The following is a 16,959-nucleotide window of genomic DNA, read 5'->3' as shown; positions in this document are numbered from 1 at the left end:
ATGCTAAAAATAGAAGTGTAGCTGGGGTAGCATGGCGAGTGGTTGCACGGGCTAGCCATCTTGAGTTCAAACCCCCCTGAATCCCATGGGTACGTACTGTAACAGATTTCTGTTACCAATCTGCCTGAGGCATCAGGTGATCAGGCTGAGGCCACAGGATCGTTTGTGGGGGGGATGACAAAACACACCAAGTGTCTAAGTTTTAAAGCTTTATTGATAAAATAATAAAATAACAGCTGAGAGTGTGGGGGAGGGGAGGGTCCCCACAACACTCAGAGGAGGGAAGAATGCATTAGTGCCCCAAGCCTTAAGCCACTTTCATACTCACACCTGCACTACCCAAGGCTGGCCAAGCCTGGGTGTAACATAAGAGGAAGAGGGGGAGGGGTGGGTGGGAGTTCTTGTCCTTGCACGGGTCATCCAGGATCTGCTGTGATCTCCGATTTGCCTTAGCTCCCAGGAGGGTTTTAAGTCCTGGGGTTTCTTGGGGGCGTCTCCTTCAGAGACCTTTCCTCCCCATACTCTGTGTACCAGTCCAAACCAGCCTTCCATGGCTTCTTCATCTTTCCCAAAACACACCGGTTTCAGGGCTGTGAGACTGTTTTGTTTGTCCCTGGCTGGCCTTTGCCATCTTGCTTCTTTTCGTGGCCTCTGCAGTTCATTCAACAACTCTCCTTCCTCACGGCTGGTTGGGGGGGGTTGGACTTCCCCTCCTTCTGTCTTGGCAGGTAGTAGCTGGCCTTGGGCTCGAGTCAGCGTCTTATCTTCGGGTTTAGCTGGAACATCAAGTTAACCTGTGTTTTGGGTTGGTTTTTTTTTCCTTCTTTCCTCCCCCTTCCCAGCCTTTTGCAACCTGCAAAGGAACTTTTCAGTCCACACTCACACCTTTGACCCTCCCCAAAATGCTTTGCGATGCTTGCAACAGCGTTGGCAACTTGCAGTGCTGATCGGCCTTCCCAGGGAACCCCCTGAGGGGGGGTCATGGGGGTGTGACAGTACACGGCATGCCTAGCCCACGCCACCAATCACTGCTGCCCATGCTACCATGGCTACACGACTGCTTTTAGTGCACTAGCATGATGAGAGCTAGCGCAAGTATGTCTATGTGACCTGGGAATCGCTCCCCCAGCTCCTAGTGTAAACATACCCTTAGACAGAGTCCCCAGGCTTCAGCATCCCAGTTTCTCACTGTGACTCTGCCCTTTTAGTTTGCTCCCTGCAGACGTTTTCTCTCCAGGGAGCTTTATAATCAGAAAACGTTGACTTGTGTTGCTGCAAACCTTTACCAAACCAAGTATTGTTTATTAGTCAACAGGAACAGTGTATTAGAGAAATAAGGTAAATTAACAGAGAAGGCCTAGACTCATGAATCTAATCTAAACTTTATTCTCTCCTTGCATGTTTTGGATAAGTTCCACACAGGCCAGATATATCTGTTCCTGGCCTGGCAGAGACAATCAGCCCCTGCAACATTTTTCTCTTTGTACCTCAGTCCGAGACTTATCTCCAACTGCTCCTGCCCACTTACCCCTGCCCTCTCTCTCTGTTGGGGTCTTTAATGGTTTTCTGTCCCTGTCGAGCCTAGTCTTAGACCTCGGGAAAATAAACCCGCTACTCTGTCTGGAGTAGGCTGTGGGCATTTCCCTATTAAATGGCTTCTTCGTGGGTCCCTTAAGGACCCTCAGTATTCTTTCTGGAGGTATTTTATCTCTGCTATTGTCCATTTCCTGTTTGTTTTCCCACTAACAGCCTCCTTTGATTTAACTCCATGCAGTCAAACACAGTAATAGCAAGCAGGTAAAATGGGGCACACACAATATTAATAGAAATAGTACAGAAATCTCCCACATTCTCCACATTTGCTTTAAGACCTCTGACTCCCTACTTGTAATCAGAAACTGAGAGGTTATATTTGTTTAGACCAATTTCTTGCAATTTAAACATTTTGTGAAACTTGTCCATATTTTGAATAGGAAAAAAGAATTTGTGTATTTTTTTTTCCTTTAAGTTGGAGCACTAATAATGTCTCAAATTTGCTGTTTCTCTTCAGTCCAGCTTTAATAAATGTTCTTCAAATAAACCAGCATCCAGAAGAACAGATGTTAAAGCGAATAGCAATGTTGGAGGAATTCAGAATACTGGCATCATCAAAAGTCTTACCTCTAACCCACCAATTACAGTGTCACCCCAGCCCATGTCAACAATTGAGAGTAAAGGAGCAGATGTTGTTCAGGACAAAACAGGTAAGGAATCTGTTTTTTAGAATAGGAAATTATCTGAGTTTGTGGAAAAAAGATCTTGGAGCAATACTTCTCATGCTTTGGCCAGCCTTGCAGTATGAAAGTTCACAAGTCATTATGTCACTGTGAAATATTATTTTTACATGTTTGTGTATATAATTGGATTCAACTACCTTGACCATGAGACTATCCTTTCTCTTCCCGCAGTTCCCTACCTCATTCACCACATGCCTTCAAACCACCGCAACAAATCAGGAAGGTATTGACCAACAACAGCCCCATTGCTAGATAACCTTAATTCAATCCCAAACTGGGTCCGTCCTGTGCACTGAATGAGGCAGGCATCCTTTGAGGGGGAAAAAAACAAAACAGTATGAGATCATGTAATTGAAGGCTGTATCCTATAGCATACACACAAGGAAGTCAAATTAAGGCCACAGGCAACATTAATTCCAACACTTTGTAAGTTTTTAACTTCACAACCTTAATTTTCGTTTTATTGTAGGGTTTTTTTATTATAATATTTAGCTTAGTACAGGAAGTGCCCGTTTTGCCCATTTACATTGTTAGTGATACAGGCAGTGTCAAACCCCAAAACAAAAGAATGTAAAAGTTTTTTCTAGCCTACTTAGGGCTTTTCTAGACTAACAGTTAGTCCATGGCAAGCTGGGTTGTAAATCTACCTCTCACTGTCTATGTAGACCCTGCTGCTGCTCACTAAATGTTCCCTAGTGACCTTTGATGTACATCGCTTTGAAACAAGAATAGATCAAAGCAAGCTAGGGAATTTTTAGTGCACAGCAGCAGGATCCCTGTGGACTATTAGTGAGAGGTAGATTTACACCACAGCTTGTTGCATACCAACAGCTAGTCTAGACAAACCTGCAGTATAATAGGTATGGTGCTATGTTTTTCCATAAAATTGGGAGCAGCCACAATTTAATCATCATTATGTCAACCCTAAAACTGCACGTGCTTATCATAGAATAGCTATATATGAGCTGAAGGAACTGAGAAAGTCACTGGGTCCATGTGACATTACCCAGGGTACAGTCTGGACAGTTGAACAGCTGTGTCCCCTTAATTCTCTAGCCAGAGGTGTCTTTTACACTGTTTCTGCTGTCAGAACATCCACGCCTGCCCTGTTCACACAGCTTTTAACATGCAGATTCACTCCCAGCTAAATACATGACCACTCTGACCAGTCACTCATGAATTACATACAGTGCAACACCCACAAATTCTTAGTTCTAGCTTTGTCACCCCAGAATTATGCGTCTTGTGTTGTCCAGGACACTACTAAACAATGCAAGCTCATAAAAAGTCTGTCATTTCATCAAAGGAAAATGCTGTATGCACTAGTTTTATCCCAAATGGAGTTTCCCACAGACTTTAATCCAACACACTGGTTAAGATAAAATCATAATAAAATCTGTCTTTATTAACTACAAAAACGTGTAAGTGATTGCAAGTGATGATGCATGAAAGTCAGGAGTCGTTACAAAATAAGAGTAATACACAAGCTAATACCTCACTTAACAAGCTAAGTGAACTTAAAATCAAAAAAAAAAATTGTCTCACCATGTGCTGCTATACATTGCACAGGCTGGGTCTCCTTTCAGCCTGAGACCATTCACCCTTAGCTGAGTTCTTTGAGAGGTGTTGATGTCAAGACAGAAAGATGGGAGGAGGAGAGGTGAATCAAGTGTTTTTCCTTCCTCTTTAGAATTCAATTTCTTCAGCTAGAAACATCCTTGCTGAGTCATGGTGACATGCAATCCTCTGTGGATGTGAGGTTGAAATTGTCCCTGGGGTGAAATGTAAATTTCTTGTTTACACCTTCCCCCTGCTGGAGGATGGCTGCTTAAGTAGGTGATTGCCTTTAACACCTGTCTGGGGAGATAGTGTGTCTTTGTCTCTGAAACTGATTTGTGGGTGTTACCGCAAATTACAGTTTATTTCAGTAGCTAGCATACAGTAGAATCTTATAACGTTGCATATAGTGTTGCTACACATATTTTAACATGATAATGATATTCAGCAGATTATGACTTTTCAAATGATGCCTCAAAAGGCATACTTTGTGCAAAATTTATCATAGTCTTGTAAAAGTGGTGACCATAATAGTAGACCATCAGAGTCCACTTTATATAATTAATCTTGTTGAGTTTAACTGTGGTAGAGTGATAAAAAGATTTAGATTACCTGTAGACTGTTTAGGTTCTGCATGAAATTATAAAATGTAAGAACGGCCATACTGGGTCAGACTAATGGTCCATCTCACCTAGTATCCTGTTTTCCAACAGTGGGTTGTGCCAGATGCTTTAGAGGGAATGAACAGAACAGGGAAATTATCAAATGATCCAATCCCTGTTGTCCAGTCCCAGCTTCTGGCAGTGAGCAGTTTAGGGACATCCAGAGCATAGAGTTGTCCCTGACCATCTTGGCAAATAGCTATTGATGGACTTATCCTCCATTAGCTTATCTAATTCTTTTTTGAACACAATTATGCTTTTGGCCTTCACAACATCCCCTGGCAACGAGTTCCATGGGTTGACTGTGTGGTTTTTTGTGAAGAAGTACTTCCTTATGTTTGTTTTTAAACCCACTGCCTATTAATTTCATTGGGTGACTCCTAGTTCTTGTGTTAGGTGAAGGAGTAAAATAACATTTCCTTATTCACTTTCTCCACACCATTCATGATTTTATAGACCTTTATCATATCTATCTGTCCTGTGTCCGTCCATCCGTCCCCGTTAGCCATCTCTTTTCTAAGCCTCACTTAGAGGGCTCCCTAGAAAGGCATTCCTCGGAGCTTTTTATTGTTAGCAGGGTCTTGTTCTAGGTGCAGTTTTTGCCCAAGAGGCTTAAAACATGGAATGCTTTGCGGGCTAGTTTTTTTGTATCCCCCTGACCCTCCTTTCCAGCTCTCACTAGAAAGATAGCTGGGGAATATAGGATGAGAGTTAGGTTAGTTAAATCTCTCAGGGACTTGTGGAGATCTTTGCCTTTTACTCAAGAATCAGATTATATATGCCCGATGCTAACAAAACAAAAGAAGAAAATTATGGTGCAGCATATTTTGTGATATTTGTTTTAAAGACATGCTCCATTTTTGTTTTATTTGACTTTACTTTTGCATGACTAGTGTTAGACTTGGAACTGCCTGTCTTGCTTTTCTTGCCACAGTATTTGTAGTGAAGAGGAAGGCTAAATGGGTTTTCTCATTCCTCTGGAGTTTATGCCTCACATCTGTACTTTGGCTGAGAGAAGTACTTACAGTTAGCCCTTAAAGATGCAGGAAGTTCTTCACATTTTTTTTTCTTTTAAAATAAAGCTCACCACAAAAGCAGTTAATGCATGTGCCCTTGTTGCGTTATTTTTTAACATCGCATGTTGCTTTGGCAGAAAGAAAAGAAGTACTTGTGGCACCTTAGAGACTAACCAATTTATTTGAGCATTAGTTAGTCTCTAAGGTTTAGTCTCTAAGGTGCCACAAGTACTCCTTTTCTTTTTGCGAATACAGACTAACACGGCTGTTACTCTGAAACCTGTCATCATGCTTTGGCAGAGAAGATGATGCTAATTAGCAGCTGTTTTGCAGGAATTCTGACCCTTGCTCTTCAAGGAAGTAAATGTCATTGCTCTCTAAGGTATAACTTACTGGAATTTAACTTGAGCAAATTCAGTTCTGAAAAAATATTCTCAAGTCTATTGAGCAAGTCTTTGAAAGGTTTCAAGACTCAGAAAAAACTGTTTAATGGTTTTTTTTATTCAGCTAAACTTTCCCTCTTTTTAAATAAAGAGAAGTATGTTTAACAACATTTATTAAACAATAATTCACTGTAGTCTATAGGGACACTGATTAATTAACCCCCTTGGGTATGCAGTGCAATATGAGGTGAAGTAGAATGCTTCCTGTGTACCCAAGAAGTGTCACTGATGAACATTACTGCACTGTCTGGAGAGTGGGTTTTGTTTTTTTTTCCAGTTCCAACATGCACTTATTAAAAGCATTCATCATTCCTATTTAAATATTTTACTGAGTCCTAGCACACAAACAAGACCAATTTTAAAAAAAATTTTTTTTAAAGAGTGCATGCTTGAAATTGGCACATGGGTAATGCTATAAAATAGCATACTTTCTTGTATATGAGCCAAAAACCCGGTGCTTAAGTTTTATGGAGACTCCTTTGGGTGTTAGTGAGAGCAAAACCTAGTAGGTGAAATAGTACACATTTTATCGCAATATTACATGTAGGATAGAGTGGAAAGGAATCTAAGCTCAGAGAGAACATTGTATGCCAAAATATATCAAACTGAAATTCAGAATGTGATCCAAATTACAAGTTTATGGATCTTATTATGCAAACACACATGGGTATGAGTAACTTCATACACATGCATAGTTACACTGAGTTTAGTTGGACCACTTGCATGATTGAAGTTACTTGTGTGTAAATGTTTGCAGGATGGGGCCCTATGAATGGATTTCACCCTGATTTGTTGTTAATTTACTCATAGATTCATAGGCATATGCATTGTTGTAGCCATTTTGGTCCCGGGATATTTAAGGTCGCTCACCCACATTGTGTCTCTATTTCAACTGTGACATTCAGACCTGAAGAAGAGCTCTATGTAAGTTCAAAAGCTTATCTCTAACCAAGAGAAGTTGGTCTATTAAAAGATACTACATAATTCACCTTGTCTCATAGATTCATAGACTTTAAGGCCAGAAGGGACCATCATGATCATGTAGTCTGAGCTCCTGCACATGGCAGGTCACAGAGCCTCACAAACCCACTTAACCTCTGGCTGAGTTATTAAGTCTTCAAATCGTGATGTAAAGACCTTAAGTTACAGAGCGTCCAACATTTACTCCAGTTCAAACCAGTAAGTAACCTGTACCCTATACTGCAGAGGGGTGCAAAAACCCCGCAGCATCTCTGCCAATCTGACCTGAGGGGAAATTCCTTCCCAATCCTTAACAGTTAGCGATCCTAAATCCTGGCGATCAGTTAGACCCTGAGCATCTTGGTGAGATCCACCAGCCAGACACCTGGAAAAGAATTCTCTGTAGTAACTTGGAGCCCTTCCCATCTAGTGTCCAGTCTCTGGCCATTGGAAATATTTGCTACTAGCAGTCGCAGATGGGTCACATGCCATTGTAGACAGTCTCATCATACCATCCCCTCCATGAGCTTATCAAGGTCAATCTTGAAACCAGTTAGATTTTTTTTTTTGCCCACACTGCGCCACTTGAAACACTGTTCCAGAACCTCATTCCCCTGATGGTTAGAAACAGTCACCTAATTTCAAGCCTAAACTTGTTGATGGCCAATTTATATCAGTTTGTTCTTGTGCTAACGGCCCTTAATTTAAATAACTCCTCTGCCACCCTCATATTTGTCCCTCTGATCTATTTATAGAGAGCAATCCTATTTCTCCTCAGCCTTCATTTGGTTAGGCTAAACAACCCAAGCTCCTTGAGTCTCCTCTCATAAGGTAGGTTCTCCATTCCTCTGATCATCCTAGTAGTCCTTCTCTGCATCTGTTCTAGTTTGAATTCATCTTTCTTAAACACAGGAGTCCAGAATTGCACTCAGTATTCCAGATGAGGTCTCATCAGTGCTTTGTATAATAGTAATAACACTTCCCAGTGTCTACTGAAAATATCTCACCTGATGCATCCTATGGTTACGTTGGCCTTTTATCACAGCTGCATCACATTGATGGCTCATAGTCACCCTGTGGTCAATACACCTGTGTCTTTCTCTTCCTCTGTCACTTCTAACTGATACATCCCCAGCTTATAGCAGAAATTCTTGTTGTTAGTCTCTAAGTGCAAGGTCATGACTATTAAATATCATCCCATTTCTGTTACTCCAGTTTTCAAGGTCCTCCAAATCTTCTTGTATGATATTCCGGTCCTCCTCCATATTGGCAATACCTTCCAACTTTGTGTTGTCCGCAAATTTTTTTAGCACATTTCCACGTTTTGTGCCGAGGTCACTAATGAAAATGTTAAATAAGACTGGTCCCAAAATTGATCTTTGTACTCCACTAGTAACTGCTCTGCAGCCTGACAGTTCACCTTTCAGTATGACCAGCTATAGTCTCCTCTTTAACCAGTTCCTTACCCACCTTTTAAAGGCATCTTTTAAAAAGTGGAAGTCAAATCCTAGTGAGGTAAATAGAAAGGTAAAGGTAAATAAACACTGCCAAATTTAAATGTAAAAATGTAATAAGAAAAGCCAAAAAGGAGTTTGAAGAACAGCTAGCCAAAAACTCAAAAGGTAATAACAAAATTTTTTTTTAAGTACATCAGAAGCAGGAAGCCTGCTAAACAACCAGTGGGGCCCCTGGACGATCGAGATACAAAAGGAGCACTTAAAGACGATAAAGTCATTGCAGAGAAACTAAATTAATTCTCTGCTTCAGTCTTCATGGCTGAGGATGTTAGGGATATTCCCAAATTTGAGCTGTTTTTTGTAGGTGACACATCTGAGGAATTGTCACAGATTGAAGTGTCACTAGAGGAGGTTTTGGAATTAATTGAGAAACTTAACAGTAACAAGTCACCGGGACCAGATGGCATTCACCCAAGAGTTCTGAAAGAACTCAAATGTGAAATTGTGGAACTATTAGCTATGGTTTGTAACCTGGCCTTTTTAAGTCAGATTCTGTACCCAGTGACTGGAAGATAGCTAATGTAATGCCAATATTTAAAAAGGGCTCTAGAGGTGATCCTGGTAATTACAGACCGGTAGTCTAGTGTCAGTACCGGGCAAATTAATTGAAACCATAGTAAAGAATAAAATTGTTGCGCAAAAGTCAACATGGTTTCTGTAAAGGGAAATCATGTCTTCCTAATCTATTAGAGTTCTTTGAAGTTGTCAACAAACATGTAGACAAGGGGGATCCAGTGGACACAGTGTACTTAGATTTCCAGAAAGCCTTTGACAAGGTCCCTCACCAAAGGCTCTTACATAAATTAAGTTGTCATGGGATAAGAGGGAAGATCCTTTCATGGACTGAAAACTGGTTAAAAAAACAGGGAACAAAGGGTGGGAATAAATGGTAAATTTTACGAATGGAGAGGGGTAACTAGTGGTGTTCCTCAAGGGTCAGTCCTAGGACCAGTCCTATTCAACTTATTCATAAATGATCTGGAGAACGGGGTAAATGGTGAGGTGGCAAAGTTTGCAGAGGGTACTAAACTGCTCAAGATAGTTAAGACCAAAGCAGACTGTGAAGAACTTCAAAAAGATCTCACAAAACTAAGTGATTGGGCAACAAAATGGCAAATGAAATTTAATGTGGATTAATGTAAAGTAATGCACATTGGAAAAAATAATCCCAACTATACATACAATATGATGGGGGCTAATTTAGCTACAACTAATCAGGAGAAAGATCTTGGAGTCATTGTGGATAGTTCTCTGAAGACATCCACGCAGTGTGCAGCGGCAGTCAAAAAGGCAAACTGGATGTTAGGAATCATTAAAAAAGGGATAGAGAATAAGACGGAGAATATCTTATTGCCCTTATATAAATCCATGGTATGCGCACATCTTGAATACTGCGTACAGATGTGGTCCCCTCATCTCAAAAAAGATATACTGGCATTAAAAAAGGTTCAGAAAAGGACAACTAAAATAGTTAGGGGTTTGGAACAGGTCCCATATGAGGAGAGCTTAAAGAGGCTAGGACTTTTCAGCTTGGAAAAGAGGAGACTAAGGGGGGGATATGATAGAGGTATATAAAATCATGAGTGGTGTGGAGAAAGTGAATAAGGAAAAGTTATTTACTTGTTCCCATAATATAAGAACCAGGGGCCACCAAATGAAATTAATGGGCAGCAGGCTTAAAACAAAAGGAAGTTCTTCACACAGCGCACAGTCAACCTTGGAACTCCTTGCCTGAGGAGGTTGTGAAGGCTAGGACTATAACAGGGTTTAAAAGAGAACTGGATAAATTCATGGAGGTTAAGTCCATTAATGACCATTAGCCAGGATGAGGTAAGGAATGGTGTCCCTAGCCTCTGTTTGTCAGAGGGTGGAGATGGATGGCAGGAGAGAGATCACTGATCATTACCTGTTAGGCTCACTCCCTCTATGGCACCTGGCATTGGCCACTGTCGGTAGACAGGATACTGGGCTGACCCAGTATGGCCATTCTTATGTTCACCTTTCAGTTGTCATATTAATCTCCATCTTTTCTAATTTAATTAATAATTTCCCATGTGGAACTGCATCAAGTGCTTTACTGAAATTCAGGTAGATTAGATTTACTGTATTTCCTTTGTCTAGAAAATCTTATCCTCTCAGAGAGAGAGATCAGGTTGGCCTGGCACAATCTACCTTTTATAAAACCATGTTGTATTTTATCCCAATTATTGTTTACCTGTGTCTTTAATTACTCTCTTTCAGAATTTGTTCCAAGACTTTACATACAATTGATGTCAAACTAACGGGCCTTTTTTTTCCTTTTCTTAAAAATAGATGTAGTATATTTAGCAATTCTCCAGTCATGAGGTATGACGGCCTACAGGGTGGATTTTATTTAAATCAAATTGATTTAAATCACTAGTCAGGAAGACTCAATTTAATCATAGATTTCTACATAAAAGTGCATTCTTATTGGTTGTTATAACCTTAATACATATTCTTCACAACTCAGAGATAGAGGTAGGTTTCATTTTTAGACGGTGCACCCTTTACATTTTTTAAGTGATTTATTTTGAAAACTTTTCAGATTAATTTTACAGCTATAGCAGAACATGAATGATTGGTTATTTCATTTACCAAAGGTAATTGAAGCAGATGTTTATGAAGTCACTGGGAGGTGAATTATCTCCAATTCAACAGTTTAATCATTAATATATGGAGGATTTTCTTGCCATGCTGTATTAGGAGGAGAACATCACCAGACAGACATTTAAATTGTTTTATTTAACTAAAACTACAACGTTATGTATTCTGGATTTTTTTTTTCTTCAACAGCAAACATATAATATTTTAATAAAACAAGCATATGAATGTTTGAATTTAGTTAAACATTCATGTTTTTTAAAATCAGGTTTGTTTTTGTTAAAATTGTTTTTAACTAAAATAGTTAAATGAAATATTTAAAAAAAAATTAATTGACTGTGTCAGCCAAGTCAACATGAGAAACTTAAAATATTGACTTCTGCAGCTAACTCAGTCGTCTCTTCACCTTCATTTTCTTGTTTGTTCATAATCTGGAAAAGAAAAACAAGCTTTCCTGCTTTTTCAGGTCCCAAATGATTTCTCAATTTAGAATGAATTAGTCTGAAGGAAGAAAATATTCTTTCTACACCGGCAGAAGAAGCTATTGTTGTTAAAAGTGAGATTATCACTTCAACAGTCTCTGAATCCAAGTGTTTAGGTGGCTTCCAAAGTTCACTGATGTGACTTTCTTTAAAACATCAGCAAACACATATTTCTTGAAGGTTCACCCTTAGCTCTGAAGCTTATTATAGTTGGCATTGTGGAGGGATGATTGCTGGATGTTCATGTCATAGCCAACTCCTCTTCTTCAGCAGTTAAGGTTTGACCCTGGTACTGACTATTGAGAATATTTGCAAGAAAATGAGCTGGAGATAGTGCTTGTCGCATTTGGGGTTTTTTTGTTTTGTTTTTTTTTTAATGCTTGCAATTTAACTCTGTCATTGCATATTTCTCTTTTTAAGATCTCACTCAGTTCCTTCCAGATTTCAACAGTATCAGCAATAAAACAGCTATTTCCCTGTATTTTGTTCAAGGCTACAGAAATAGGCTTCAGGATACTAAGCATGAGTCCAACATTTCTCTTAAACCCAGTGTTGAGAACTTTGGCTGTGACAGAGCCATCTGTTTTTTCACAATTTCGTTCGCAAACAGATTAGGGCTGTTCTTGATATAGTGCTCAAAACAGTTCACTAGTGAGTTCCGTCACACATCTTGTGGGAGAGTTAGCTTGGTTCCTTCCACTCTTTTCAGAGCAGCTGCTGCAAAGTGGTTGTTACAGAAGTATTTTGCAATTTCAACAACATTAGCCTTTATTTCTGGAACAGTGAAGTCTTTGGCTGGGAGGTGCCCAAGTGAGCACTGAAACCGTATGTTGTTAGCTTGGGACTCTCTTCTAAATTTCTTCTCATCTTGGATACATTTGCAGCATTGTCTGTGACCAAGCTGCATACTAGACATATGGATTTTTTTTCACAGTTTGTTTTAGCTTACAGAATGTCTTCTGTAAGGAAAACATTCCCTTCTTCTTTTGTCATACAAGCACTTACAACAGGATCATTGTGGACATTGCTCCACCCGTCAAGACTCAGGTTAACAATTTCACCCTCTAGGCCTTTTGCACACTGCTCAATTTCTCTTTCATACACTTTATCCAGCAATTTACCTGCAACATCTGCTCTGTTGGGTGGACTGTATCCTGGTCTTAATGACTGAACCATGTTAATGAAGTAAGGATTCTCAGTCATGAGGCAAGGACGGTTTGTTGCATTAAAAAAATGGGCAATTTTTTCATCAGTTAGCTCTTTTTGTAATCTGCTGGTTCTTATCACAAACTTATTTTTAGAGAGGGATTGGTTTCTGGATGATGGAGATTTTTTTTTTTTTCCCTTTTCGCTACAGGTGATATACTGTGGCTATGTGACGTATGTGATGTGACTGAAACACTATCACTGGCAGATAACTCTGAAACTATAGAAAATGATGGTGATCTTGAACATGGATAGTCTTCAGAATCCTGTGTGTTGAGGATGCATTCTCCTAACAAAATAAGTCAATGCAGTTATTTAATTGTTATTACCATACTGCTCATTTAGTATTACTCCATTGCGTTCAGTAAAACTCAGTACTATTTTAAAGGTGAAATTGTAAAAGGAAGATATGTCCATTTCAGATTTTTTTTTTTTTATTACAACTACATCTAAAATGATGGTACCATGGAATAACAACTATATTTTTTGCTCAAACATGAGAATTCAAGAATAGTCCAGAAGGAAGACAGGCAGTCCTTAAGAAAGAAGTATGAAATAAGAGAGGTTACCAACCTGAAGATCCTGTATGTTCAGACATGTTCCTTTCATCATTTTCAACACAGCTGCCTCCTGAGAAGGAACACTTCTCATGATGTTGTTTCATTCGTGCACCAGGCCTTGGATTTCTTTGTTGCACTGTTGGCATTTTGCACATATGCTTTCTTACCCACAGATAGAGGAACTTCATTCAAATATTCCCAAACTGGGTCTCTCTTACAGCCTGTTGCCATTATAGGTTTTCCCTTCTAGTGAGAGAATGGTATGGTAGATCTCAAATCAATGAAGGCTACAGTCAGAAAGACCTCAAGACTTCTGGAATATGCTGCTCAGACAGTTTCCCTTTTGTTTCTATTCCTGTCGCTCCCTTCTCACATTTATCTCCAGACTTCTTCTCCTTGTCCAGATCTATTCCGCCCCCCAACAATCTTCTGTTCCTTGAACTTTTTGAAACTTTGCACTTTTAGAGAGAGGTAAGGGATTGACTCTGTGTACACAAATTTGCAGAGGGACAATAGGGTTGAGGTCTGTTATTTCTCACCTCTATATATTATTTATTGATTTATTTAAAAATATTTTTGCTGTTAACAAGCATGTTATCTCTGGAGACACGAATCCATAGTTTGAGAACTGCAAAACTAAGCATCTCTGATGGTATCTTCTAGACTGAGCACTGAGTCCCATTGGGTAGATAGAAAGATTAACCTAAATAATCTATACAGAAGCCCCTGGAGCCCCATAAAATTGGGTCCCTAATCCATGAACTATTGGAACTCATTTACAAAACTTTTCTTAAACATTACATGAATATATTGTCTCATACTATAGAATTAGAATTTATAGTCCCTATTCCATGATGAGATATCTTTGAGCTATAATGTATCTTAATTAAAAAAAAATCCGATTTAAATAAAAAATCAGATTAAAAAAAAAATGTTTTAAATCATTGATTTTTATCCACCCTGACTGCAGTTACACACAGGGAAAAAAAGTGCAGAGTCAAGTACTCAGAAGTTTGGAAATGCCAGAATTAAGGTTTCAATGCAACCTTAATTTGCCCCCTTGTGTGTATGTATTAGGATGGAATCTTTATTTACATGATCACATACTATTTTTTCCACAGGACCCCTGCCTCATTCAGTGTACAGGGTGGACCAGCTCTAGGCACTCATAATTAGTGGAACAGGGGTATGTAATTCAGAAACTCAGGACATTCCTAATTCAGCCTGTAAACTCATTTCCCAGAAATGGGCTTCCCATTCCACTGAGGATGTGTTTTCTTTTGATCCAAGTCTTAAAGTTAGCAGCCCACCCCTCTCCAAAAAAAATCAAAACCAGAGATGATTTGCAATGGCAACTTCAGCCAGGACAGAACAGAGATCTGTTTGAAGGGATGAAGATAGGATCAAAATTGTAAATGTCTCCTCCTCCTTCACGTGGTGTCCCTATGGGCATTCCCTTCAGATGCACATGCACCCATGTGCCTTTGATTGGAAATTTTTGTTAGGAGTGCCTATTCAGCCTGTACTGTGCTCTCGTCCTCCTTGTGCTGTGGTCCAAGGATATAGAGAGGTTTACCCGGGCAAGCTGCCCTCTGTTCCTTCTTAATTCCCCTTGGCCTGAGATGGAGCATCTAGTGTGCCTGCATCTTGCTTAGTCTCTAGCTTAGCATTACTGTTTTTGTTTTAACCGGTTAGTTTTAGTATATTTCAGTTTATTTCATATGTTAATTATTTTACAGGGGGTTTCAGTATAATATTTCCTCCCCCACCCGGAGAGCTTCGGGAGCAGGGGGAGGTTTGGTTTTGTTTTGGGTTTTTTTGCTGAGGTGTTCTGGGATCCCCATGATTAAAACCATCTTCTGCTGGGAATCCATCCTGATTCAGTGACAGACACTGTTGGTGAATCCACTGTTTAGGAGATACTCGCATAATCTGCAGAGTGCAAGATCTGCACCTCTTTTAACAACAGATTGAGAAATAACAGATTAAATCAAGTTTCAGCTCCTAACGATGGGAATAGGCTTTGTGACCAGCCTCAGGCCCAGGAAATCCCTCTGTACATTGACATCTGAGTATTCTTTACTGCTGCCCTGTTGACCTTCATTTCTTGGTCGATCCTTGACAGAAAAGACTACAGAAAGTACTCCCGGGCTCCTAAGAAAAGAAGTTCTAGTTCTCCTAGTAGAGAGACTCATCGAAAAGAGTCTGGTCATCTCAGAGACTGTGCTCCAGAGATCTCAGGACACAAAAGGAGTTCCATAAAGGCTCCAAACTACTCTGGTGCTTGAAGCTCTTTGAAGCTTCAGTTCTTCAAAACACCATGGTACCAGTCATACCTTGGTACTGAAACCAATCCAGGTACTATTAAAACATGATAGACCTAGCAGAGGCTCCAAAGACTCTACTTCACAGAAGTCGGTGCTGGTATATGAGTATCCGAGATGTTGGTATCCATAGAAGAGAGGCTATCTTCATCCTTGGTACCAGAGTCATCTAACAGGAATGTGTCTCAACTGTTAGTGCCATTGGTACCTGCCCCATCTTCCAAGCTGGGATCACAGAAGCAGGTAGTTTTCTTGGTACTGACACTGATTTCTGCAGAGCCTTTATTTATTTTTGGCTCATTTACACTTGGTACTGCAAGAATTTAGGTATTCTAGAGACTTGGTCATATCAGACAAGCCATAATCCCGCTTGTTAATGGGTTCCAGGTGCTTGTCCGCACCAAAATCCACTTGGTCTCCAAGACCATATCTTTCACCGGTATCTCATAGATCTCCAGTACAGATCACAGCAGACAGGCAGTTGCATTTGCTTCGGTTGTCCACTCCACCTTTGGACTAAATCAAGGGTGGTTCCTCAGACTCCCAAATCTCTGTATGGGGATCCCCTGACTGCTCTAGAAGAGACATTTTTCCATCTTTCTATCCTGCCAGGAAATCTGAGGACAGATAACCTTATGCCCCTCTTTACCTGCATGACCAGCATTGTATCCTCCCTCCTTTGCCTTATGGTCAACTTCAGTGGCATACTGGAACCTCTGGGCTGTCTGCTATCAGCAGTTCTTGAAGCCTCCCAGCTGCTCCCATGGGGATTGTTAAGGGAGACACTCTGTCCTCTCATCACTCCCTCCTTAACAGCCTCAGAGCGGACAAGGAGGTGACATCACAAACTAATATTTCATCAGCCTCCTCAAACAAGCCCATAATGCCACTTCCACCTTCTCTTGCTGAGTATTTTAAGCAGTTTTAGGACTTGGTTAAATGTATTTCTGAATCGTTATAGATTCTGCCAGAAGAGGTCCAGGAGTCCCAACGTAAGGTTTTTTTGACTTTTTATGTACATCAACTTTTGGCTGAAAGGCTCTACCAGTGAATGAAGCAAAACTGGATCCTAGCAAAACCATCTGGCAAAGTCCAGCCACTGCATGCCTGCTTGCAAATGGGAGGACAAAAAAATTGCATACTGGTGAAAAATCAGAATTTCTATTCATTCACCCACCCTCCACTGAATTCTTTGGTTGTGGAAGCTGTCAATGAGCATAACACACAACATCAGATGAAGTTGATACACGGTTTCAAGGAACAAAAGCATCTTGACCTATTTGGACTCAAGCTACTTGACAGTGACTCTATAATTCCAGCCTGTTAATTACCAA

General features: G+C 40.1%; 1 protein-coding gene and 1 long non-coding RNA gene across 6 annotated transcripts in view; one reads left to right on the top strand and one right to left on the bottom strand.

The window, feature by feature from the left end:
- Window positions 1-16,959, top strand: part of NEDD1 (NEDD1 gamma-tubulin ring complex targeting factor) — a 58,812-nt gene that overhangs the window by 19,495 nt on the left and 22,358 nt on the right. For all 4 annotated transcript variants that reach the window (XM_043545735.1, XM_037884759.2, XM_043545738.1 and 1 more), the window contains one exon: window positions 2,051-2,243. In XM_043545735.1, the coding sequence (XP_043401670.1) occupies window positions 2,051-2,243 (193 nt within the window). The remainder of the gene's footprint in view (window positions 1-2,050; window positions 2,244-16,959) is intronic.
- LOC114021630 lies at window positions 197-4,021 on the bottom strand. 2 transcript variants are annotated; one of them, XR_006290619.1, is made up of 3 exons: window positions 3,822-4,021; window positions 2,456-2,586; window positions 197-853 (listed from the first exon to the last, which is right to left on the bottom strand). It is a non-coding gene; the product is annotated as an uncharacterized LOC114021630 (long non-coding RNA). The 2 variants fall into 2 exon arrangements; XR_003566114.3 differs by having other exon boundaries at window positions 197-776.

Source organism: Chelonia mydas, chromosome 1 (genome assembly GCF_015237465.2).
Source record: "Chelonia mydas isolate rCheMyd1 chromosome 1, rCheMyd1.pri.v2, whole genome shotgun sequence".
In the NCBI taxonomy this organism is placed as follows: domain Eukaryota; kingdom Metazoa; phylum Chordata; order Testudines; family Cheloniidae; genus Chelonia; species Chelonia mydas.
This window is presented reverse-complemented; position numbering and strand designations above follow the sequence as displayed.